Raw genomic sequence first — 27,657 nt, 5'->3', positions numbered from 1 at the left:
AATGAAATAAGAGCAGAATACAACAACATTACTCTTAATAGACACAACAAGTCCTACCCTGAGGTGATAGAAGACGACCCCGGTGCTCAGAACATCTCCATCCAGAGTCACCAGGTGTGGCTGGAGCGAGTTTATGAGGAACCCGGCCCGGTCTCGGTTAATGTCCACACTGTACTGCTCCAGCAGCTCCTTCTTATCTCTCCAGCTGTTTGACCAGTCCTTAGTCAGCTGCTCCACCTGAGGAGAAGGAGAAGGAGAAGGAGAAGGAGAAGGAGAATGGAAGAAGAAGGAGAAGGAAAAGAAGATATGGAGAAGGGAAGGAGAATGGAGGGAGAAGGGAAGGAGAAGGAGATGGAGAAGGGAAGGAGAATGGAGAGAGAAGGGAAGGAGAAGAAGAAGAGGGAGAAGGAAAAGGAGAAGGAAAAGGTGATGGAGAAGGGAAGGAAAAGGGGAGGAAGAAAGAGAAGAAAAAGGAGAAGGAGAAGGAGAATGAAGAAGAAGGAGAAGGAGAAGGAAAAGAAGATATGGAGAAGGGAAGGAGAATGGAGGGAGAAGGGAAGGAGATGGAGATGGAGAAGGGAAGGAGAATGGAGAGAGAAGGGAAAGAGAAGAAGAAGAGGGAGAAGGAAAAGGAGAAGGAAAAGGTGATGGAGAAGGGAAGGAAAAGGGGAGGAAGAAAAAGAAGAAAAAGGAGAAGGAGAAGGAGAAGGAGAAGGAAAAAGATGGAAGGTAATTAGTTGGTTGAAACCAGAATTGCAATTATCTGTGGTCAGGGAAATGATGATGACACTAAAAGCAGCCACTACTACTACTGCCTCTTACATTTCCCAACTTTCTTTTCAGAAGTTTCAAAGTCAGAAGAAAAACACACTGTGTGACAATGCACAAGAAATATGTACTTATTCCAGCACACAGGATTTGTGATGTCCACTGCTGAGACATCTGAAAACATCCCAATACAACAGGTATACAAGAGGTGAGTGGAAATTTGGAGAACTTTCGTTTGCTTTTTTTTTTTTTTTTTTTACTTATTTTTGATTCAAAAAAGCTCCTCTTTAAGTCGTTAAACAGTAGTCATTAATCTCAAAATCTAGCTATGTACAGCAAGGATTTAGTCAAAAGCTAGAATTACTTCCTCACAATTGTATGTTTCCACCAACCAGCCAATATATTATTCACAACATATTTCTATTTTTCTTCCTTGTGACTTGACTAGAATTTAAAATTCGAGACCTGCCAGCTTAAATAATGCTTGGTCGTACAACATGCATTTGTGATAATGGATCCATTAACAGGTCAGTGAGGTTAGAGATGTCAAAGGTAGTTTTTTTTCTTTTTGAGTGAGGCTTTTTTATGTGGGCCGCCAAAGTCCCCAGCCTTATAATTACATGTTGCCCTGTGGTTCTACATCGTGAAATTAGTGTCAAACTCATTATGCTTGATGTGTTGAGGACTACTGTATCTGTCAGGCAGATGTAACCATGTGTGTCCGCCCTGTGTTACCTTCAGTTCGTTCTGCAGCACGATGTCAGAAAGATTTCCATCTCTCTCATCACTCAGGGATGGACTGGGATTACGCTGCTGTCAGTCAAGAAGGTAAAAAATCATCAGTCAAAAATACTGTGCAAAAGGAAAATGTCAGATGTGTTACAATGCAATTCAATCTTTACTACCCAGAGGATTAAAAATGTCACAAAGACACAAAGAAAATGTCTTAAGCCTTAGCTTCAAAAACTTGTAATGTGGGAATCTCTTTTATTCTTACAGTACTAAGAGGGCTTTTGTGGGGGGATTTAACCCATAGGGTGTATCCCGAGGAGAGTAAAGCTATGCTCTTACGATAAAAGGTCACCATACCATTTCAAAGCTGAGCAGCATGCTCTTCAGCCTGTCAATCTCCTCTCTCAGTTCCCTGATGAGTCGAACACTGGCATCCTGCGCAGGAAATCAAAGCACACATTAACCTGGTAAAAACATTTGGATCAAACATTAAGTATTGGCATCGCACTCTAAACAGCCACCGACCTCATTAACCCGAGGCTTGTTGACAATGTTTCTGGCATGGGCGGCATAGCGCAGGGTGCTGAGGGTCTCGTTGTAACTGTTAGCAGAAGGCGAGACCGCTGCAACACAAACACACACGGAAAAAAACAAACACACACACAAAAGCAATTAGCACTCACATCACATGAAATCATTTTCCTGTGTGAGACTTTAGGGACCAGTTATTTTACCAGTGTGATCATATGAGTCAAACCATTTTCCAAAGCACAACTATTACTTTTTAGATCTATTCAGCCTTACAGCCAACATTACAGCCCCAACTGAAAAATGTTTTTGGTACATTGTCAAAATGGAAGACAATATATTTTATGATAAATCTGAACCGAGAGTTTAAACAGCCACCAGACCCGAGGTTGTACTTACAGCCTTTTATCTTTATCAAAGTGACTTTATCTTTTTGTGACATGCAGTAGCTGTGACGGCAAGGGCTGTTCTGAAAAGTAGTTAGGCAGAAGGCCCTCAGTGCATCAGGGTGCTGCAGTGATGTCAGCAACTTAAAACACCTACGTCACAAACTCTGTCTCATTTACCATGCTTTGTTGGTGTAACTGTTGTATCATCACGACAAAACTAAACTTGAAGTTGTCAAAATGTAGAGGTTAAGGCGCCAGGCTGAAGAATTTTCGTAATTTATGATGCACATTTTAGTTGATTTGAAATGTAAAGAAATATATAATATATAATTTTCTCAGCACAGGGAGCCACTCCAGATAGCCTGAAAAGCCATGTGCACCTAAATATTGAGCTCAAAGTGCACTAGGCTGAAACCCTGACATGTGGAAGAAATGTGGGGAAAGCATGCCCCTGGACCCACTAAAGGGTGAAAATTGATGTAGGCTATACAGTATATCACAAAAATAAAAATAAATCACACTCTAAAAGTTTTTTTCCAATATCGTGCAGCCCCAGCTGCCATAAACAATAAAAACATAAACTCTAAAAGTGTGCAACTTTATTTCCACTATCAATTTCTTTTCCAACTTTGCCTTTAGGGTTGGATATGATACAAGGCAGCTAATGACTGCAACACCATTCAACTCTTTCCATGAAGGCTTATACAAGCACATACAATTTATAGTTAATGAAACAAAACATGCAAAATTAAAGCTGCAGTCCTTTCACAATACTGACATCTGTTCCACTTACTTGCAATCATGATGGTTTTGGAGTTACCGCCCAGGCTGTCTTTCAGCAGCCAGGTTAGGACCGAGTCTCTGTAGGGGATGAAGCAGTGCCTCCTCCCGCCTCCTCCTCCTCCAGACAGGGAGCTGCTGTGGCTTCCCACCGTGCTGCCGTCGCCCTCAGAGGCCATGCTGTTGATACTCTGACAGCTGCTGGACATCTGGGAGTTCTGGGCTGTGGAGGCAGTGGGAAGAAGAAGCACAAAGGTTGGGGGATTCATGGAGAGATGGGAATACTGTTCAGATTGAAGAAACGTGTACAGAAAAACTGAAAAATGTGGATGCAAATTTAGATGTCAATTTAGTTCCAAATAAACTGCCTTTTCAGACACAATCACTTCATCTTCCAACTGAATCATAAACAGTGTCTTAGTGGGGGCGTCCCGGTGGCTCACACCGGTAGAGCGCTAACCACGTATGCCGTGTGCTGCGGTGGAGCCGGGTTTGAATCCGGCCTGAGCTCCCTTTGCCGCATGTCTTCCCCTCTATCACCCCCTTTCTATCTCTCACTATCAATAAAGCAACAAAATGCCAAAAAAAAAAAATCTTTAAAAAACAAAACAAAACAGTGTCTTAGTTTACCAAGAGCCGATATGACAATGCCCAAAGTGACGAGCGACTTGTTGATGTTAGAGCCCTCCGTCAGTCTGTCCCTGCAGTAGTGGGGGTCTGCTCGCTCACTGTTAAGACACAACATAAACACAACATAAGGTTCATGGTATTTGCAAGGATTAAAGACACAAGAGTATTTCAGGGCAGTAGCCAACATCCACTAGGGGGCACTTTAGTCAACGACTTTGACTCCAAAGATGTTGGAAAATAAAATACACAACAGAAGAAAAATAGTTTCACCTGCCAGCCAAGTCCACCAAGTTAATCTTGCTGACAGTTTCTGAGGGAAGGTTATTTTCTAGGATTGCCTGTGGAGAAAAGAGGACAGTAATCAGACTGGCATCTGCAAATAATGATAAATGTCCCACCTGATTTAGATACTTGCAATATTAACTGCACTTTAGAATCCAAAAAGCAATATTCTGCGACCATAAGACAGAGCAGATGACTCATTAGCAGATAAGTTTGGCTGTACATGAGATGATTAAGGAGCTGAGAAAATGATGACCTGTGTGTACTGGATGGTGAAGATGGCGTGGGATCTGCTGCTGGCATCGTGGTTGTGAGTTGCTGCCGTGATTCGGTTGGCAATGCCTTCCTCCAAAAGGTCCAGGGCCTGCTTGCAGTCTGAGACCAGGTGCTGTGACAGGTCTAATTAGAGAGAAACAAAATGTGAAGAAATCTGAAGCGAATAAACCGAGTGAGGCAAAGTTTTATACCAACCTCAAAAAGTTAATTCATGTCTTAATTTCCACAGTGGGAAGTAATTTATTTGAAACTTGGGGTGGAAACTTTCACTCTCTGTAAAGGTAAACAATACAGCTGCACTGCTGTGTGTAAAGATACACAATGTACAACAGTTGGGAATTGGAAAACATGTAATTTTACAGAATGTTTGAAAAATATTTGAAATATATGGACCTTAGAGATGCCTGTCTTCTCTACGATATAAAGGATATGTTTGTCTGCCAAAGGAATAAGGTTACACTGATAAAATTAGTAAATATGTAAATAAAATATACACCATTTGACACTTTTCGTAAACATTTTGTAAAACTGATGGTAATCTGACAGTGATAACATATCAGCAAACATGACAAAGACTTTAAGGCAGAGAAGTTAAAAAAGAAGATAGAAACGTGAAAAGGACACAAACAGGAAGCATGTCTCATCAATGCTTGCTCACACTTGATCTGTAATATGTTCCCACAGCGTTTAGCATCGAAAACTCTAACTAACAATGCACAACTTCCAGGCGTGATTCACATATCTTAAGAGGCTGTTAAACACATGCACGCAAAGATTACCACAGAGCCTCATGGTGCGACAACATGTGGTTATTTAATATTTGTTTTATTATGAATATTTATTACAAATAGTTGAATTAGGTCAAAAGAATAAGGGTAACAGTGAAACAGTGTTTGATAGACACGTGTTGATGGAGACGAAGTAAAAGCTGGAAGTCTTAAATGTGCTCTGCTTGTGTGTGTCTGAGTGTGTGTGTGTGTGTGTGTGTGTGTGTGTCAGAGTGTTCTCCTTGGAACCACGAGGAAATGACTTCACTTCCTCTGGTCAACTGGGATTTCTCCTGACACTGACAATGAGTGGATGTGGGGCTTTAAACAGAGAAGTGCAGGCGGATGAGAGGGAGAGAAAGAAAAAGGAGAAAGAGGTTAAAAGAAACAGAGAGAGGGAAAGTAAGACGAGCTAAAAGAGGAGCCTGGATTAAAGCCAGGACGGACAATTCTGGGCCAGATGAAAAGCTTAACAACGGAACAAAATTCCACCGCCGGCCACAGACCACTGTGACTTATAAACTAAACTTACAAGACACGAGCATTACTCAAAATACTGTGGACCATGTTTCACATCCAAGTCCATAATTATGTGTCTGAGAGTGCAGCAACAGAAAATGTAACCTTTGGTATCCTGTCTCATCTTCACTCCCTGAATGCAAAGTAGTTCAGACACCTTATTTTACAATATGATCCACTGCTGAGAGTTCGTATATATTGTTAAAGTAGACAAAAATGATAACTGGACATTTCTTAGACCTCAAAGCCTGTGAAAAGAACCTAATCATGAGATCATAAAATCTAAATATGCAAATTCCTACCGTATGTCTTTTTCATCTTATTTAAATCTTTGGGACGTTTGCTAGTAGAGTAATGAGAATCTGAAGCCTCTGGACCTCTAGTTAAGTATTTAATCAGTAAGACATACAGAAAAAGACAAAAAGTGGAAATGATCTGTTGATTTTTGAGCTCAAGGTTTTGTGCAATTACACCTGGACCTGTGAGGTCATGTTTGAGGACTGAATTTAGATTATAATTAATGTAATTGGTTTGACACGCTTCTGTGTTTTTAGGATATGTCTTTGTGCAAATCCATAGCTCTTTAACTTTCCTGCACAGGTTTTAGGATCATCTCCATGTATTACTTACCTCTGTCACACTGAAAACAAATAAAGATGCTAAAAAAACAAAACAAAAAACCTTTTTGGGACAAGAGTTCAGGATCAGCTTCTTATGTATCCTATTCTTGCCGAGATGGCAAAGAAAGGATGCTGTTCAAGCTTTACCTGAGTTTACTCCTGGGAGTTACAACAGAATATGTATTTGCTGTCTAGTAGAGATTCGGGTGCTGTGAAAACTTACCTTGTACATAGGGTCCTTTCTCTGGGTGCTCTCTAACTCTTAGGGAGGCCCTCTTCTTCTGCTCTCCTCCTCTCAGCAGGTCTCGTACACGCTCGTTATAGATCTCCAGGAAGCTGCAGGGACAGAGGGTAAGACAAAATGCTTCTATGAAGACACACACTTGATATTTCATCAGCACTGGATCATCTGATCTCCACTTTATCAATACTATCACAGAAATGTACACAACAGGCCTACATAGTGTCCCACTACACACTGTGAAAGTTGTTTTATGCAAGTTCATTATCTGTATTTCCCAAAACATGTCAAGTTAACCTTGAAGGCATTTTGCCTGTATTTGAAAATTGAAGAGAAACAAAGGATCGGGGGGAGTGACATAACACAATGGATTCTGGCTTTATGTGAACCAGGTCATAGTCATGGTTGCATGGTCTGCATTTTAAACAGCTAGTCCAACCAGACGACCCAGTAACACAGTGCACACTATGGAACTTATAATCTTCAAATTGTAAGAACAGGGAGAACCCAGAAAACATAATGTCTGCTTTGTCACATTGCCTTCAAGAAGTTGTTGAAATACAGGATGCCTCCAACGCCAACAAGAAAATCCACTTTTTGATTTACATTGTTTTGCCTGCAGCTTTGCAGCGTAATTGCTCTGTATGTACCCATCTAATTTGAATGTCAACATCAGGAAACCAATTAAAAATGCAGTGATTACATTCACACAGTTACTACAACACAGTACCTAATTTCCACTCTGCTCGAGTTTTGCCCGTCAGGAAAAGTGTCTTCAGACCTGAAGAGACCCTGTAAGGAATGGAGAAATTCAGTTTATTTCACATTACAGCACTGATACTTTAGTGGCTGAATTATAGGTGTGCTCACAACATGAAATGTGCAAACACTGTCATACCTGACAGATCCGAGGGGTCAAGCCAATAGAGTCCTGACAGAACAAAACAAAAGACTAGCATTATTTTGACAGTTGCCATGTGGAACTGGGTCACAACTTTATGGTTTTCATTCCAGACTCGCCACATTTGCCTAATTGTAATGCAGCATGGTTTGGGTTTATACTTTGATGCATTGCCTAAAATGAGCTGGGTGAGTATGTACAAAAAATTATTAGACCACCCTTGTTTTCTTCAACTTCTTGTTCATTTTAATACCTGGTACAACCAAAGCCAAATTTGTTTGGACAAATATAATAATAACAACAAAAATAGCTTATATGAGTTCAATTTAAGAGCTCATATCTAGACATTTTCCATTGTTTTCTTGATAAAAACCAAAATCATTATCAAGAAAACCATAGAAAATGGCTAGATATCAGCTCTTAAATTAAACTGTTATGAGCCATTTTGTTGTTATTATATTTGTCCGAGCAAATGTACCTTTAGTTGTACCAGGCATTAAAATGAACAAGAAATTGAAGAAAACAATGGTCTAGTAATTTTTTCCACAACTGTATATAATGCCATGCAGTGATTCCAGTGTCCTCCTCACCGGTGTCCCCATCATGGTGTATGTCTTTCCAGATCCTGTTTGGCCATAAGCAAATAGACACACATTGTAGCCCTCGGAGGCTCCGGACAGCACCGACACACCCAGGTCCTGGAACACCTGAGAAACAGAAACACACACCCTTAATCACAAAAACACAAAGAAAGTCTGACTAATATTTCTATAATTAACTGGGTGGAGTCAAAAAACATCAAGATAATTAAGAAGGGTGCTGATTCAGGATTTAAATAAGTTCTCGTGTACATGTGAAGGATGAACCTGGTAAGTAAGAATGGAAGAGAAAGTGTGTTTTAGTAAAAAAAAAAAAAAAAAAAAAGAAAAGTAGGTGCTCCAGTGGGCTGATGAGATGTTTTCAGTGTAAGCCAATGTCCTTGATCTTAATCGCATTGTGTTTTTAAATGAGTGTAGTCTTACACCAAGGTTTCACCATCACAATGCCGTGGCACCGGGCCAGTGGCAGGGAGGTAATGTTGCTTCCTGCTGAGGTGTTTGGGTAAGGAGCAGGGAGGTCAGCTAATACTCTGGGTAAACAACTTTGCAGAATGTGTATGTGGGAGAATCAGATGTGAGGGTAAAAAGACTTTGAGAAGTGGCTGGGTCAGGAAAATAAACCATGCCTAAATGCGCGGTGGTCAGACGGGGGATCCGGGAGAGTCCCACTCAAAACAATCAACTGAGGCCTTTTGTTTTCCTTCTCTCTCTGTCTGCATCCCAGAGCTGGAGTCTGGAGATTATTAGCACGAGGCTAAATCACAACCACCTATTTTTTTTATATCAGAGTAGAAAACACATGCTGGACAGTGTATGAAGTCTGTATGTCTTCATATTTTTGTTTTTGCATTAAGAAATAGGTTTTATTGAGGTCAAATCAACACATCGCCCTTGTTAAAGTCATTGTTGTTGTGAGAGCTCTTAATAGCAAAAGAATGAAAATCAATATTTGTTTTATGTGTTCTACAAAATGAAATATGATTTGATCATTAGATTACAGGAGATACTCTATATGTTCATAGAAACAGGGTGAAATGAAAATTTGATGTCTGCATAATAACCCACAGTAACCATACAAAAACCATCTTTATCATCACAATAATACAATACAAAACAGTAATCTAATAACAGTCTCGATAAAAATGCAACGTGGGCTTGTTGATTATATGATGATATATATCGTCTAAATTATATAAAATTGCATATATTTTTCCATATAATTTCTATCACAATTTTGAATAAAGGGCGAAAGTGCCAAAGAGGCACTGTTTTGCTGACATGGAGAATGTAGTATACCAAATAGGCTTTTCCACATGGTTATTTCATATAGTCTACTAACTAAATACGACTGTATTTATTGCATTACTAGAGAACATGCTGTACCGTGATATACATTTGTAATTGACATATGAAATGACCCATATCAGGACAAAAGATTTGGGCTTTATCGCACAGCCCTAAATGCTACCTACATGAAGGTTGTCAATTTCAGCTCTTTTGTAATGGTTTTAGAGAGGTGTTGATTTAACTTAATGGTCATTTTGGAGGCTGCAGTGTGTGGTGCTGCTGATTAATTATTTCAGCTCTACGTTTTGCACCAGCATCAAACAGTGTACCAAATCTAGAAACCACTTATGCTGGCTGGAAAAACTAGCGCCAGGGGAGAAATATGGACCTAATTCACTTTCAGAGCTGACTAACAGCCAACCAGTATATTAAGTTCCCTGTAAAAGAAAAAAGTGGGTTTACATGCAATTACAGAGGCATTTAAGATGCAGAAACTTATCTTCACACGGGTGTTGGTCAAATATCTTTGCATTGTGATAAGAAATGATAAATAATGAAACACCTTCCTGCACATGACACATTGTAAATGTTGAGTAATGTGGGTGTTTACAGCCTGATATCATTTCTTATAGGTCAGCTGGGCTCGATTACTGCCTGTGTGACTGGTTAGAAGTTGGGATAATGGACAAATGATTGATCTTTCCTTTTGTTATCTTTCTTGGGGAGTTCCTGGGGACCCATGTGTTCCCATCGGCAATCCAAAAGCTCAGTCCAAAGGCAACACATGGGTTGGGGGGCAGCAACCTGATCTAGACCAGACCTGAGACGCAGCACATTCCCCACAGAATCATAACACACCCTGAGGACCAGTGAGGGGTCCACTCCCTTGGCCCCCAGGCTCAGGCCTGGACCATGGATACTGGTGGGTAAGCACACAGAGGAGAGAGGAGGAATGCTTTCGAAGCTACAACGACCTCCACGGATCAAACACAGGAATCATTTCAACATAGCTCCCATGTGTGTGACGACCAACCACTGTCAGGAGAACCTGGAGCTCAGCCTGTGTATACTCTAGGCTTACAAAACGGTGGGAATAGGTTTAGGTTGGATGTGGTTGAAAGCTCTTGTGAAAGTTCCCGGCCTTGTAAAAGCAACCTGAAAAGGATTCGATCGTCATCTGGTTGTTCTTAGGACTGTGTGAATCTGTGTGTGTTAATATTCAGCAGCCTTGAGCTTTCTCTGAGAAAAGTAAAATGTTAAACACCGACACGGTGGAGTGAAGCTCACACAGAGACCAATATCTTATCTAACCACAACAGATAAAGGGAAATCCAGTGAGAAAATCAACAGCCAAGGTTAGGACAGGGACTTGATATCAGCACCATAAGTCAATGGGATTTAGTAAACATGATGTTTTCAGTTCTCTTTTCTCTGACTTTCAAAAGTCAGAGCATATGCAGTTGAAACATCGGTTTGTGTTTTTTTATTGCTACAGCTACAACTTTATTCATTGATTACTGTTTTTGAACAGATTTTTATCTATTTATCAATCAGCTGTTCAGTCTAAAACAAATGACAATACCATCTCCCACAGTCCAAGGTGATGTCTTGAAAATGTCCAGTTTTGTCCAACAACAGTCCAAACACCACTGATATTAAATTACTTTCATAAAAGACAAAGAAAATCAGCAAATATTAACCATTCACAAGGCATACCGTACATGTAATTGTTGCAGAATAATTTTCTGTTAATTGACTAATTGGAAACTATGCTACCTTGCTTTTTGCTGTAATGTAAACTATTAGTTACATTTTGTTAAGAAGAAGATTACATTTAAGATGATGGAGGTCAAATGTTTGGATGCATACATGTATATGGACGCACTAATGCAAATTCACACGTTTGCATTCAGATTATTGGAAACTTCTTACATTTTATTCATTGCTTCATAACCCTACTAATGTTGGTGGGAAAAAAGTGATAGATTTTATGCATTTGTCAGTTGAATGTTTGTCTTTTGAACTGTTGGACGGACAAAACATGACACCTGAAGATGCAGTTTGGGCTCTGCAAACACTTTTCTGACTGAACTTAGAAGTAAAGAGCTATGCAGATTAATCTATAAAGGAAATGTCTCTGCAGTATAGTTGCTGTCCTAAACCCACCACTTTTCATTTTCAAGTATTTCTCTGTAGCCTAGCCAACCATGTGCAGACAACAGCCACGTGTAACTAGTAAAACTGCCGCCACGACGGCTGTTTTACTCAATGACCTTATAAATCACCCAACAGGCACTGTGGCACAGACATCTCACACATCATTATTTCTACGGATGGAATCCATCTTAACACTTTTAGAGCTAACTAGAGCTGCAACTAACGATTTGTTTCATTATGGATTAATCTGCAGACCATTTTCTTAATTAACCAATACATCGTTTTGTCAAACAGTAAGAAAATAGTGGAAAATGCCCATTACGCCCAACATGAATTATACAGATTGCCTAAATTTATCAGGCATACCATTAAAAGAAATTAAAAGATAATTATTAAATATAATACATGACTAAGAAAAGCATAAAATCCTAACATTAAGAACATGGAAACAAATTATCTTATCTTATTTACAAATATAAAACAATTATCAAAACAGTTGCTGACTATTTTTTCTGTCAACTGACTATTTGAATAATAGACTAACTGCTTCATCTTAAAGGCAAACTAACTAACTCCTTATACATTAATTTTACCCGGCATCTTGCTAAAAATAAAAGCGGTAGCAGAAATGTATTCATTGTACATAAACCTGGAAAAAAAAAAGACCTGAATATAAGCCACAAAAATAGAAGAATATTGAAACCTTGAGCCCCTCATGTAGCTGTTGCCCAATAAATAGTAACGTGACAAAGTGTGCAGCCCCCTGGCGTCCAGACCACCAAGGGTTGCCCCCTGCGTCTTGGCTGAATGGAGGCTTAAACATGAAGACAAAAAGCAGCACTGCCTCTGTCTTGTCCTCATCCTACTATTCAAAAACAGACACAGACACCCTCTCCTCCCTCAAACACAGAGAATCAATACAACTCTTGTTAAAGTTGACCCTCTTAAATTCACTCTATGGGGGCTACAACAAGGCTGAGGGTCCCTTCAGGCTTAGCACAAAGAGCAGGAACTTCACTTCAACTGTGCACTCCGTCTCTGAACTTGACTCTCTCTTTCCTCCCTGTACACTATTTCTTTTGTTCTCTCCGTTTCTCCCTCGTTTTTTGCCTGTTTGGTTTCATCAAAAGTCTGCAAAAATACTTTAAATGACCTCCCACAAGGAGAAAGCATAAAATCATTTCAACCTGTGTGTGTCAGTTTGTCTAGACAGGCATTAAAACAATCCTGTTGTTTGTCATCACTGTCACACAACATTATATCACAAGATTGTAATTTGTGCCATCGAGCTTTGGCCGCTGAAATGGATGTAATGGCCCAGTGCCACAACCTACTTTCAGTTTCCCTGCAGCATTGGGAGGTATTTTTGGCCGAACAAAGAAGTTGAGGTAAGAGACCGGTTGCATTGTGGGAATGGAAATGTACTCCAGGATCAAATGAAGCAGGAGAAAAACAGCCTGGAGATAAGGTGACTGGGCCAGAGCAACAGTAAGCGTGCAGGCTGGTCGGTCGCCTCGAAAACACACTGGGGACAGACTAAACACCTCCATTAACAGGAAGGTGGTTGTCATCAGCAGCACGTGCGTGCGCGCGAGGGTGTGTGCATGTGTGTGTCTCTGCTCGGTGAAGCCACTTGGAGGAAACGGCATCCACAACAAGGACAAAAGGCTCAAAGTTTGCTTCCTTCTCTGTTAAAAAAATATGTAAACAATGTAACAATGAAAGAGGAAAAGCAGAATATAGATTTCATTCTTGTGCAGGAAATGCAGGTCAAATTCATCCGGTCAAAAACAGAGAGTAAGGAAGGAAGAGTGAAACAAGGCTTTGGGGTTAGAAAAGGAGGTCAGATCGAGCAGAAGGTAAAGAAAAAGAGCTTTGGCTGAGATGCATGACTGTATATCGTGGTGTCTATATGAAGTAGAGGTTATAATTCAAAACATGAGTTTTTGCACAATTCACCCAGTTTTTCCCCTCTCTCTTGTGACAGGCTGCTGCTATATTAACTTTCCTTTTTTTTTATTATCATCCAGCCTTGCAGACCAGGGATGCATTAAAGAGGAGATATCTATTATATCTGGCTGCACAATTCTTGCATCTGCAAACACCACTATCTCCAAATAAAATGCCCTGCCAGACTCACGGCAAGATTCAAATTTCAAGCAATGTAATGTCAGGTGATGGAAAAAGAGAGCAGGTTTGTGTAAACACAACTTTAAATTAAAACTGCCACATGAGGTGCATTTTAAATCAAGTGGTAAAATCCTACTTTGGCAACAGATCTCAAAAGGAAAGTCGAAATGTCACATGTGTAAGCACAACCAGACCACTCAGAGGAAAAATACGTCAGCTGAAAAACAAGGAACCAGTTGGGTTTCATGCCAGAGATCTGCACCATAAAAAAAGTGTTTTGAAACACTTTTTCCCCCAAAGTGGCAGTCTAGTTGGTGGCCTGGTAACAGAAAAAATAAGGCAGTAAAGTGGGTGAGAAAAGAATGGCAATTGTACAAGAGAAAGACAGAATGATAAAGACAGGCTGACAAGAGTGAAAAAGTAATGGTGTAATGCCTCTGTAATGAGTTAAGTCCTGTAATCACTGGCTGTGGAAAATGCCAATTGCTGGTCTGGTTTTATGTGGCCTGTACGACACTAAACCCTGGAGAAGTATTTATGTGTAGTGTGCATGTGTAAGTGTGTGTGTAAATGTGTGTAAGATGTTGTCAAGGGTGATGGCAAAGGGCCAGACAAGTAAAGTAAAGCACCTCGCCACATTTAAAAACTTTAGCTTCTCATTGCTTTTGCCAGGTTTGACGCAACCGAGAGGACCAAGATTAAATTTCCCTCCACAACCGCTCTCACTGGGAGGACTCCTCTGAGCTCAATGCAAAGACACGAGGCTGCAAACAAAAAAATAAGTGCAAAAGAGATGAATTTTTCTCAGAACAATCAGTCAAACAAAAACAACTCCTGTACAACAATTTCCTTCTCTCTCTCCTTCGTGTCCAGGACTGGACAGCTGGAGAAGAGGCGGGGGTCGCTCGGTTCCCGTCCCACGCTTTCCAACTGGGTTACACAAACAGCTGGGCTCTGAGCAAAAGCTTCATAGTTTTGTTTAGACACAGGAAAAGAAATGTCACTGGAGATTCTTGTCCTCACTTCCTGCTAGAAATCTAGGTTAGAGAATCAGAGGTGAAAGCAGGAGAAATGTGGAGAGTGGACTACAGAGAGCGAGGACACAGACAGAATCACATGCCGCAAGCGGAGACAGAGAGGAAGCTGTTTGGCCGTAGTTCAACAACGCTCTCGTTTGTCACACTTGGACAGAATTTGTAGGTCAAATTAGCATGGGAGGGCAGAGAGGCTGCAAGAGAGGGAGGAGGGAGAGACAGAGATGGTCAGGCCAAACAGATATGCTGCTCTTCATTACTTTGTCCTCCATTCCCATGTGTAGGAAGGCCTGAGGGGAAAAGAGGAACAGAGGACGGGGAAAAAATGAAGGCAGGAGGATCCCTCTCAGAGCATTTCATTTTTCAGTACACTCTCCTCTTGTAGTTGACACTGGGGCAAAGGCTAGACCTAAACAGATAAATAAAACCATATCTGGAGAGAGTTTAGGGGTTGCCGCTCCTCCCCCAATTCTTGTTAAAGGGGCCAAAACACAACACTGTAGAGTGGAGCTGCAGGTCACTCTCTTTATGGCAGGCTGGAAATGACTTCTCCAGCCTTCAGACTGATGGGAGCCTTGCATAATATCCATAGGGTACAGTGGTACACTATAGGTTCATTCACATGGGAATCGACTAGTGCAGTATTACTGCAGTTTTACATGACCTCAGCGACTATTCTTACACTATTAAGTCATTCAAGGCTCCTTTATACTGGTTATTTGAAAACAACAACAAAAATACTGCTTCTGGATGTGAATCAATGTGGACAAGAACAGGATACACATCCCACATTTATGAAACAAAGTATGTGCATCGTACTTTCAGAGAATCATGTTTTAAAATGCCCCAATGACTAGAAAAAAAACATCTGTTATATATTCTGATAACCAGAATTCAAAGGTGGCTGATGACCGCCCATTAGCCCAACCATATTTAGTTGAGAAAATCATTGGCAAAAAATGACAATAACAAGAATAATCTTTGGTTAATCCCGTAGCAAGGTGTTTTCGGATTTTGTGGAAATTCGTTTTGTAATGATGCAATGTAAGGATTCAAAAAAGGCTTGATTTGTGCACCAGATAACCAAACACAGATGTAAACTGCAAATGTAAACCGCAGCACTCCTAACCACTATGCCATGACTCCAATAGCATGTCATATCTATATATAATCAACTGTAATGTAGGTAGAAATGTTTCTAGATCATTTGCTCTTCAGCCTCCTCAGTCAGTTAATAAAAAATCCAATTTTGATACACAGATTGCTAATTTGAAAGTTACCTGCACGTACAGAACATCTATCTAACCACAGTCTTTCTTGTTACAACTTCCCTTATCCTCTTTTATCATCTGCCTTCATTGGAAGAAAGCAGTAGGTCCATGCATAAATCACAGGTGCTTTTCCTGTGTCCATATGGCGTAGATCTCATATTTCTACGTTGACAGCATGTGGTTTATTTGGTGACCTGTTTGTAGTTAATTCAAACCAGGCTGAACTGGGCCGGACTGTGCTGAGGGGGAGTAAATGCACACGTGCGTGTGGAGGATTCTTACACAGAGAAGCTATTCTCTCTCTAGTCTGCAGCACCACTGACACACAGACCTAGAAACACTGCGAGCATAATCAAATCACAGAGAGAGAGAGTGAGTGAAGAAGAAGAGGAGGAGGAGGAGGAGGAGGAGGAGAGGGAAAAACCCCAGCATGTCGACTCCTTTTGGCAATAAAAAACAGCATTGTGCTCTGAGACGAATCCTCAGCAGTGACGTCTTTGCGCTGAGATTTAACTGTGAAGAATTACTTAGTGAGGCAGCTGTGAGTTTGGCAGACGAAAGCTGGGGGCTGCAGAGGCACAGTGGACCCCCTGCCCAATTCCCCCTCCCGTCCTCCCCTCCTCCTGATCCTCCTCTATCCGAGGAATTCACATTCGCACTCTCTCTTCGTGCCTAATCTGTTTCTCCCACTGTTCCCCGTCTCAATCCTTTCCCTTTCTTCTCCCATGTTTCTGACTGTCATAAGCAATAAACAAGCTGAGCGGTTTGCGTTATTAAATAGTGGAGAAAAAAAACTATTTATTAGCTCAATATCTAGCCTCAAAACAAAGGCAGTGTTGAGACAAACAGTCCCAACAGCTGGCTCCTATTATGGATTATGGTTCTCTTCCAAAAACTTACTATTTCTCACCTGGGAGAACCCTACCCAAAGATACAGCTTAAAATCTGAGCCTCCGACCCCGTAAGATAGGCTTTTGTCTTGTGTCTCCCATGGGGACATGACTGCAACCACATATAGTTATAGTCTCCCCAACATATAGTTAGACACCACATTTCTGTCTTCTTTCTCTGCTGTGTAACAGTGTATGAGGATGGAAACCCCCACCAGTATCTGGTGTAAACTATCACTGATGCCTGGACATGTACAGCAGACAGTAGAGAGTGGGGAGGGGCTGGAGGGACAGTCTCTGAGGGGTGCTGGGTGTGGTCGGACAGCACAGAACTGGAGAAGCAAGAGTTAAGACCCACTTTCCCCTCGTCTCATTCCACTACTGGCTCAGATTGTCTCAGTCTCATGGGGACTACAGTGCAAGACGAATTCAGAGCAAGTTTTTTTCCTGCTCTGAAAAAAGAAAAGCATGCTAAAAGATATTTTGAAAGTAGAAACCATGAGAAAATCCAGTGCTGCTGGCAGAAACAGTATCAAGTCATCAATGTGTTAAAAATATATGTGGTTGGTTTGCAGAGAAGAGAGAGATTACATCTATACCCTCACCAGAGAGCAATACCTAAATGTAATGCCACGGAGTGAAATGAGGCGACACAACATTGTGGGAAATTAACATCAAGTCCCAACACTGCTGTAAAATTCTGGTTGTGGATAACAAATCTGCCTCCTCAACCCGACACTTAGACAGCCTCTTCACTGTTCTAAGATGCAATTTGTCTGGTAAAATAGTTAGAGTGGCTCTTGAATTACAGTCTGCCACGGTGCTCCATTAATCTGGTTTGCTGCCCTACAACACAAACACAGGGCTGACCCGAATGCTTCAAAGCTTCGACCACTGCCATGGTAATCAACGTCCAAATGAGTATTCTAATGCTTTTTTTATTATTATTAAAAAGCAAGAAATGGAGCTGTCCAAGGGCTAGTGAAGAGTCACAGCAGGGAAGGAACACAGACTGTATAAAATATGGAAGTGGTCTCCTTAATGTCACCCAGAGGTTTTCTCAAGAGCCAAAATGACGCCCAAAGTTGGTGGCTCCCATGGCTCCAGCAGACACCATCTTGGCAGTGCCTGGCTGAAAAAAGGGCAAAAACGTGGAGCGGGGCAAGCTCAGACAGGCTGAATGCAGCTGCAAGCCACCTGTGAGGGCACTTGACACTTATATTGGCGATGTCCTTATTTATGCATAACTTTACTCAACTAAAAAGTTGAGTTATATGAAAATGAATGCCCTCACAGTTGTTATGAACGGGGAAGTTAGCAATAGGGACCAAAACTGTTTTTGCACCAGGCTGTGAACATGTTTATTTCTACTGTAAAGTTGGGCAATTTAACATGGGGGTCTAAGAGGATTGACTACTACTACTACTACTACTACTAGCCTCAATGTAACCAATAATAATAATAATAATAATAATAATTATATAGTTGCAATCCTAATTTCTGCTGCGACCCGATTTTGTTTTTGACTTCTAGGCTTCGTAGTTAAATGGTTTCTCTTTTGTCTGTTATAATCATGTTTATTATCGTTATACCTTACTTTGTGGTTCTGTAGCCCAAACACAAAGTAAATGCAGTTTTAAGTCCGATTTCAACTTCATGGATCAATGGGTAATACTCACTGAAGCTTTGAAGCCCCAAAAAATGTATTTGGGGCAGCCCTGCACAAACACATCATTTTTCTGCTTTTTACGTCAGTCACTGTATCTTTACATTCACCAGAGAAATGCTTTATTCAAATACATTCGACTATGATGTGATCAGTAAACGGCTGACATGGTTATCTACAAGAGGCTATTCTTTGGATTCTGGTGCAGGAAAAGAGGTCAAATTTAAAATCCAGCGGCTCTGTCCTTCACTGGTGTCCTTTCGCCCACCTCGGGTCAACAGAGGAATGTCTTGTGGCAACCGGGCCGCTGTGACTGGACATAATTCTGCTGAGGACAGCGGCAGCCAAAGCCAGAGGCAATGAAAGGAATAAAAAGGAGAAAGGAAGAAGTGCTGGGTTGTCTGTTACTCTGCACAGTGTGTAGGCCATCATCACAGCCTGGTCTTTCTCAAAAACGTACAAAGGCAGCTCTGACCAGAGGAGAGACAGGCAGTGAGGGAGTGGCAGAGGGTAGAAAGGATAGAAAAAGTGACAGTAAGGGTGCAGCTAATGTGCTGAACAATGAAAACTGAATGAAAATCCAAATTGATAGCAAGTGATCTAAAAAAAGAATTAATTTAGGAGAGATTTCCTGTAATGGACTGGACCACTTCCTCTTAATCTGGAGCCTGTCTCACGTTCCAGCAATACCCTCCAATCAAAGCAACACAAAGATATCTAATCGCCCAATCAAAGCCAGAACATGAAACACGAGCTGACTCTAGCCATGCCATGTCTGAGGCAAAGAGACTTCTGGGTAACAGATGGAGCTGATATCATATCCCCTGAGTGGCCATCTGTGTAGAAACATACAAAACACAACATACACACACACACACACACACGCGCGTCTTGTTGTGGTTTCTCTACAAGGACAGTGTTTCCTCTGGGCTCTTTTCTTGGTACAGAGGCTCTGTTTGCCCAGTTAACTTGTGGCCAGAAGCCTAGATCAGCACGCACTTGGTCTCCACCCACTAGAGGGCATTTACCACGGCATGAAAACAAAACAAATCTGTAGGTAGTCCTGCCCAAATGGCTACACGTCAAACCAGATCATACCAAATTACACGTACTCATCCATTACAAAGGACACGAACCTTTGACTAATCTCACTAACTGCACTGACTGCAATGTTCCAAGAATTGAGACGACACTTGGAATAAAAAAAAATGGCCATTTAAACAGAAAAAATATGGAATTTTTCAGCCTGGGAGAACCTACTTTGTGCTGGTTCTCATTTCAGAACCTCCTCTCATGTCTATCTGTAAGAGAATCTGTCAAAGCGCTGTTTATTTTGCCAATTTTCCACTAAGATAACCACAAGTCAGAACCACAGTAACAACATCAGAGAAGAGTTGGGTTGGAGGAGGCTGAATACTGAATGCAAACTCTGATGTTGCAATGTACTGTGAAGGGGTCTCAGTCATTATTCAGACTATGCATCATGGCATGTAAATGGGAAAATTATAGGAATACTGTAACAGTTCAGTTAGCAACCAATGTTAGAAATCTATCACTGGAATACTGCCTCATATAGAGTAAAGTCATAAGCTAAATATTCCAGTTTATACTGAATAAATGCAGTTAATTAGGGGGTTTCGTCATTACCTCCTCCTGTGAAGTATAGTGAGGCTCTGCAGGGTCCACTGACCAGTAGCTATAGTCAAAACAAAACTCCAGAAGCTTCTCCCTCGAGTCCACAGCACCATCTGTACGTCCGTCCAGCTTCATGGAGGAAAACAGAAGAGTAAAGCACATTAGCATTATTTTTTAGACTCAAGTCAGTTAGTATAGTTGTAATATCCAACAGTCAACATCATATCTAGAGCTAATCATAGCATAACAAGGCAAGAAATACAGTATAATTACTTATTGGTAAGTACAATAAATTAAGGAATTTGTCCTACAGTTCTTAACAGCGAACACAGTATAAAATTACATTGTAATTCAAAGTTTGCACTTGTTTACATTAATTCAATAACATACAGGTGGATCTCAATACATTAGAATATCATAGAAAAATAAATTTCTAGTAGTTCAAGTCAAATAGCCCCAACCAAGTATTGAGTCATATAGATGGACATACTTTTCAGACATACATTTACATATTAAACATACTTTTTGAAATTGGTCTTTTGTAATATCCAAATTTTTTGAGACACTGAATTTTAGGTCTTCATTAAATGTAAGCCATAATCATTATAATTAGAAGAAATTCAATAAATTAAGACATGATTGTTTTAATTCTGTGTGTAATGGATTTATATAATGTGTTATTTCCACTTTTGAGTTGAATTACTAACATAAATACACTTTTCTATGATATTCTAATTTATTGATATGCATCTGTAAAAGGTTGAGGAAGAATAAATAGGAGCAATACAAAACATCCCAGTCATAAAAGCCAGGTACTGTAGCGTCTGTTTATGGGACTGCTGTAGTATGGAATTGCAAGCAAGTTGTTTCCGTTCATTAACAACACATTCACTCCTCCTCACGTTCTTTTGTCGCCTCACTGCATTAACAGTAAACACACCTTTCTGCTTACTGTGAATTAATCCTGAATGGAACAGAAAGCCAGCACAGCAGCATTTGGACTTGTCCAGGCATTGTTTACTTTGCAATGGAAAAACAGCACAGCATCTAACATTTCTTCTAAATCACTGCATTTAACCTGGAGAGACATATTGTTCTCACGGGGAGCACCTGACTTCAAAGAAAAATATGACCTCTGATATCTACGCTATCTTCAGTTTGTGATGTTCAATGTCCACAAATATTTTTATACAGGGTTGTAAAGCTTTTCATGTATACCCGCTTACTTACATACAGAAGAAATTAAGTTTGTGAGCACTACCTTGGGTGTTACAATTTCTCTGAGCTGGGAAACATAATAAAATATCAGTATTATGAGGCAATATATTATCAGACAGGGAGATTTTTAGCAGTTAGGGGCAGCTTTTTGTAAGTGTTTTCAATGAGACTGAAGCTTTTTGCTTAATGCTTGGATGTTGCCGAGTGTCTCATGTTTTTCGACCCTATGCACCCTGTATGTTTGCAGGAGTGTCTCTCAAGTTGAAAAAACAATTCAGAGCAGAAAAGCACCTAACATAATTTGTGGGGTTTTTTTTAACCATTGTCTGATCAGATGAGTTGTTAGCAGACTGTCAAACTTGGTGTGGACATGACAACAGTATTGGTCTAAAACTAGCGATAACCTGGAAGGTTTTTGAGATGACATCAGTGCAGATCATGTTTACTTTTGGCAAGTGACGGTTAGGTTGCAAAAACAGCATTGTGGGAACTGGGAAGGGTTAAATATCTTGCTCACGGACACTTCATTGATTCATGAGGTGGAGAGGGCTGGGAAAAGGGTGCTTTAGTCATTGTTGTACTTCAAACTAAGCAGTCAATTATCCAAATAATGAATATATCTACCCATCTATGTAAATAGCCTTTCCTTTCTCTTACTGCAGCTTTGGGCAGCACAAAGCTCTGTGTATCAATTTTGTTCACAGCAATTGCCTTCTCTGAAAGCATGATTTGTTTAACCCCACGGGGCTTTTTAGGAAATTCAACAATGGCCTTATAGTGTATGGGATTAGCCAAGAGCAACACCAACCACAGTCCAACAGAGCTCCAACCACTGATAAAGACTTTTACAACTAAATCAAGTTAGTGGAAAACCTGACTAAACCTGACTTAATTAGAAACACTACCCTCTATCTTTTTCTTGTTTCAAACTCTTTTGTTTCATTTAGTTAAGTAGGTTTTTATAGCTTGTATTACTTGTTGTTTGTTATTGTCCTTTAAAATCCACACTTTATTTTATCTTTCTGCCTCAGATCTTCCAAAACTGTCCCACTTTCCATAAATAATTATTCCCATGAGACCCGCAAGAGACTTGGAGTCTTGATCCTTTTCCAGGGCAGAAGGAAGCCATATGTGGTTCGTCTCTGTCACATCATTTGGAACAGATTCTTGCCTCTCCCATCCAACTTATCTCTATACATCAGCATTTAAAATGTAAACAAAAAGGGGCCATTCTAAAGCTAAAAATTTCAGTTTTAGTTCAGTTCAGTTCAGTTTCAATCAACAAAGATGACAAGGTTGTAGCTTAATGTGAGTTTTTAAATTAGTTGTAAACTGAATTTCTTTTATCTTGTTGTATGCTTTGCATAATGTGTCAACATTGGAGATGGACATTTTGATATATGATCCTCAACAAAGTTTTTGCATCTTCAAGCCAGACCCCTCAAACACACAAAGTTTTATCATCTCCATAGAAGCTAATGCAAACACTTGCAAGGAAAAACAGCACCAGGCTGTCTGCAGGCAATGAACCTCAACCAATCAGACGAGTCTACTCAGCCATCTGACACAGCAGGTTGGTAAGTATGAGAAAGTATCAGTTTACAAGAATGTCTAGCCCACATAGTAATTATTATTTCCAAGTGTGCAGAACTTCCTTAAAAACTAAATGCATAACTTCATCAAAAAGTAAGCCCCAATTTTTTCCAGCCAATATACGTAGCGCATAAAACAACACTGCATACTCTTCTTGTCTTGCAGTCTTTATATAAATATCTTCTTCTGTTGACGTGCAGAGGGAATGTGTTTGACAGGAGGGGTCTCTCAATCAGTGTGTATGTGTAAACCCGACACATATAATAAACAACAGTGACATCAAGCAGGAAAAGGCTGATCCAAGGCAGTAAACATCCTGTTGCTGTGATAGATACCCTCTACACACTACTCCCTTCTCAACCATTCCTCCTAACAAAAGACACATAACTCAATACTGGATTTAACCGTGTAGCAGATATTTTCGCACAAAAATACTCACCTTTACATTTTTGATCCTTACAAGCTTGTCCTCCACCTGAACTGCTAGCCTTCCTCCATCTGCGCTCTCCCTGTGAGCAAGAAGAGAGCGATTGCTTCAGTCAACTCTGTAAACATCCTTATTTGGAAGCATACAGAAATGTGGCGAAAGTTTATAAGAAGTGAGAGAGATCAGAGATCAGAATCAACACATGCTCCCAAAAGAGAAGAGAACATCTAAGGGATGTTAAGTATTGAAAAAAAAGGCTTATAAAAACACACACATGGTGCTGCAAAGTAGAACAAGTAAAAGACCAAAAGAATAATAGATAATGCTACCATGAACATTTATTTATGTACCTCCAGTGCATGTTTTGAGCATCAAGTTAGGGCTGGATGATAATTTACCGTTGTATCCTCATAAAATCATATGCTGAAATATGGTTTTACAAAATTACGTTATCTAAAATGATAACAAACACGTATTAACTCAAAATTTTTAGTAGTGCTTTCTAATAGCTGTGTACAGGATTACCAAACTAATTTCACTTTAAACTGTTATGTGCATTTTGCACCAGAGATATGAAATTACTTATCTCTAGATAGAAGATTATTGCCATATTGCCCAGCCTAAAGACAAGCTCTTCAAAATGTCACCTGGTGGTAATTAAATATGAGTTAATGCAAGTACTATCTAGTGTGCAGATTCTATTTTGTCCACGCTATCTGAATTGATCAGTGTCTCCCACTCCAAATGCAAACTGGACAGTGATTTAACAAAGGTTTCACTTTGGATTCAACACCCTGCATACAAGTTCAAATGGGTTTAAAATCCTCTTTTTGCCGATGCAGATACAATTAAGAGGATGTCCAGATAAATTTAGGCCACTTGACTTGAGGCTGTCACATGACAGTTAGCACAATGAGTCTTTGTGTGTGTGTGATCCATGAAATCGCCACTAAACCAGTTTCAGATTCAAATGAAAACAGACCATCGCATACTCCAGAGACTTCCTCTGATGAGGCAGCTAGGGCTGTTTCCACAAAGTACGCACGAGTTTTGTGTGTGTGTGTGTGTGTGTGTGTGTGTGTGTGTGTGTGTGTGTGTGTGTGTGTGTGTGTGTGTGTGTGTAATTGGGACCCGTGTGTGTGTGTAAAACAAGGTCAGCCCCGCTATGTGAGCTTCAGCAGCTGGACCCAGCACATCTGATGCAACACACGCGAAACTGGAGGCAATCACAACATGGAGCTGAGAGAATTTCGATCTCCAGGAGCGATAATGATGGCGAATGCTGCCTGTAGTACAAACGCTCCCTCTCTGTGGTGGGTTAGGGGGTAGAAGAGGAGAGGAGGAGGCTGTTGTAATCGTCAGCTCTCCCTGTGCTTCCCCATGCGGGACTCATTTTGCCAACCCCAGCAGTGGCCCAACCCAAAACCAGCAACCTTCAATGTCAGGCTCTAAGTAGCATGTAGGAGAGGAGGTTGGTGGTGGAAAATAGTAAACCTCATAAAAATGTGTGTTGATACAAACCCAAAGAGGAGCAATTTCACAATCAGGCTGACATGTTTTTTGCACGTGAGTGGCTTCTTGCGTTCTCAGGGGGGCGCATTGAATCCTAAAACAAAGAGCAGCACATTTCTGTGCCTGGCTGAATGAGGAATGCAGCTGACCGCACCGGTGTTAATGTTATCTCTGTCACACAGCAGGCCCTTATTCAAATATGAAAGTAAGAAATACATCCTTCACTTGAAAAAAATAAATGGAAAAGCGAAGAGGAAAGTGAGACTGACAGAACCAGAAATGAGGAAGCACAGATTTGCATGACAGTGAACATTATGTATAAGAAATGCTTTTGTTATGCAAAATACCAGGAAGACTGGTTGAAAGAATCATTGTCCACCCCTTCATAGCCTGAATAATGCTTTGTTATGGTACTGTAGTGGCCTTCAGATTAAATCAGCACCCCTGCAAAAGATCCTGCAGGAGTTCAATTTAATTCATGTACTACTATAGGACTTATATGTACAATATCTCTATACCCTGGGGATCTGTTATTAAACATGTTGTAGCAATTTGCCAGTTAATGTAAAGGGGGCTCCAGTGAAGCAAAGCAACTTTACAACCTCTCTGTGTTACTCTGCTACTTAAACAGCAGATTTCACAGCACTGTAAAACAGGGGGGAAACTTTTTTTTCCATAAATGCCTCTCACTAAATGAAGGGAATAGCTTTTAGTAAAGCAAATGAGAATAAGGTCTGTTTTTAATATTAAACACTTTTACTTAGAAGTAAGGATAACTGAGTTGATTATTTGATCCATGGAAACATAATAAAATCCATACATGCCTACACAGAATTTCTTGACGTAATATTCTCTCCTTTGTTTCATGTTATGAATTTTACCCCTTAAATCCCACTGTTGCACCAGTTAGCTACTCATTACATGCCTATTCTGTGCAAGGAAACATTGTTTAAATCAGCAGAAGTTTATTTTTATCCCAAAGTTTCCAAAAGATACTAATGTCAGGTAGTTTTTATTTAGGGATCACTTGGATGAAATTATTTACATGCTTGCTTATGTACAATGTGTGTTACTGAATGATTCCATTCAAGGGAACACAGTTTAGTTTTTAGACATTTTCTTGCAGAAAAGTTTCATATTAGCACAGACAGATATATCAGTTTATGGATATTATTGACCGATATTGCTCTATTAAAGGCATATAGATATTTATCAGTATGAGCATATATGTTACATATGCAACATTATGAAATCTTTTTTTCCCCACAAAATATACAATGCAGAAAACACTGCTTGGGGTGATTTAAAAATGGTATCAGCTTTTTTTTCTTATTATTTAAATGGTCAGCAATTGGCTGACACTGAGCTGCTGAGGACTTTTTGACAGTCATATCGGTGCCAAATCAATGCACAAGCTGCATAAAAAATGTGTTATTTGATTCCATCAAAAAAATGTACTATATCTGCATTTTTTTTAACTTTTGGTAAAAATTGGTATCTGCCTCAAAAATCCCATATTGATCAGGCTCTACTACCCATTATACCTTTAAAGCTAAAAGGATAAAGCAAGGGTGAATACAATTGGTTTCCATTATTCCTGAGAAAAAAACTTTATGCTGTGGTAACTTTTGATGGTGTGTTTTCTTTATTTCTGTACAGAATTACTTGATTGCTTTGAAAACATTACTGATTCATCCTAGAGGCAATCACAAAAAGACAGCAAATGTGTTTCGGATACATTACAATTTGTTGTAATGATACACCCCATTGTTTTAATGGTTGTTGTGTCAAATGGCTGCAGTAAGACACTCTCTCAACCAGCTCCAATGCTTTGTACATTACTCAGCACCACACACACTTACACTGCACACTAAATGCTTAGTCAGACAGCACTACTGACAGCCACAGTTGTTATTAACCACCATGTGCAGCATTGTAAAGTTTTAGCTAGTTAGCTAACAGGCTAACTTAACGTAGTTTAACGTTCGTTTCTATTATGACTTCGATAAGCAAAAATAATGATAAAAACACACGAAACAAGCTTGTTGTTGCTGTTTACAGCACCAGGCAGCAGCTTAACTTAGCAACGACAGCTCTGATATGAAGTGAGATATGAAGGTAACTACAGTAAAGTTAGCTGGAATAATAAACATTTATTAATTAGCGTTTCATTAGGACTTACCTTGCGGTGAGAGGGCGGACTCGGACGGCCACTTTAACGTTTGCCATGATGCCTTCACGGACTTCAACAGTTGACTAAGTCGGAGCTGGCGTGAAATAACAAGTCCACTTTGAGCATTTTGAGTCTTCTTGCATTATTATTAGTCCGATAAATCTTAAAAGAGCGGAGGAAACTGTCCTTTTTTTCCAGCCGCTGTTCAAGTCATCTCCACCGGCTGGTCGAGGGTTCAACCGCCCGCCGCGTCTCGACCCACCAACTCCTGACTGATGGAGAGAAACTTCCTGGCGGACAGAAGAGGGCGGGAGCCGCCGCTGGCTGCTCCTCCTACTACGCCATATTCAAATATCTCTTCTCTTTTTTTGCATGTCTGTTATTATTTAAATCTACTATTTAAAATGTTTTAAACCGGGGATGATAATTTGTTTAGTTGGTTGATAATAATCTGATTTGTATGGAGGCCCACTTCCATCAATATGATAATAATGACTTAGTACTAACGTTATCTCAAAAAGATGACTTCAAAATACTGACTTGAGTTTCTTAGTATCTCAAAATTAAAAACTTGTTTGATTGATTGATTTTATTTGACCATTCTTGATATAAAAATATGAAACAGCAACCTG

General features: G+C 40.1%; 1 protein-coding gene across 1 annotated transcript in view; it reads right to left on the bottom strand.

The window, feature by feature from the left end:
• stard9 (StAR-related lipid transfer (START) domain containing 9) overlaps nt 1–27,291 on the bottom strand; it is a 47,353-nt gene extending 20,062 nt beyond the window's left edge. The window contains exons 1-15 of the mRNA XM_059353295.1: nt 27,035–27,291; nt 23,353–23,422; nt 20,115–20,231; nt 8,024–8,140; nt 7,431–7,463; nt 7,263–7,324; nt 6,515–6,627; nt 4,366–4,508; nt 4,098–4,165; nt 3,828–3,925; nt 3,211–3,420; nt 2,026–2,123; nt 1,858–1,935; nt 1,504–1,581; nt 58–237 (exon numbers count right to left, since the gene is read on the bottom strand). Of these exons, the coding sequence (XP_059209278.1) occupies nt 58–237; nt 1,504–1,581; nt 1,858–1,935; nt 2,026–2,123; nt 3,211–3,420; nt 3,828–3,925; nt 4,098–4,165; nt 4,366–4,508; nt 6,515–6,627; nt 7,263–7,324; nt 7,431–7,463; nt 8,024–8,140; nt 20,115–20,231; nt 23,353–23,422; nt 27,035–27,081 (1,512 nt within the window). The 5' untranslated portion in view covers nt 27,082–27,291. The remainder of the gene's footprint in view (nt 1–57; nt 238–1,503; nt 1,582–1,857; nt 1,936–2,025; nt 2,124–3,210; nt 3,421–3,827; nt 3,926–4,097; nt 4,166–4,365; nt 4,509–6,514; nt 6,628–7,262; nt 7,325–7,430; nt 7,464–8,023; nt 8,141–20,114; nt 20,232–23,352; nt 23,423–27,034) is intronic.
• Nucleotides 27,292–27,657: the final 366 nt, after the last annotated feature.

This window comes from Centropristis striata, chromosome 16, assembly GCF_030273125.1.
Source record: "Centropristis striata isolate RG_2023a ecotype Rhode Island chromosome 16, C.striata_1.0, whole genome shotgun sequence".
Taxonomy (NCBI): Eukaryota; Metazoa; Chordata; class Actinopteri; order Perciformes; family Serranidae; genus Centropristis; species Centropristis striata.
The sequence above is the reverse complement of the archived record's forward strand: the minus strand, read 5'-3'. Positions and strand labels throughout refer to the sequence as shown.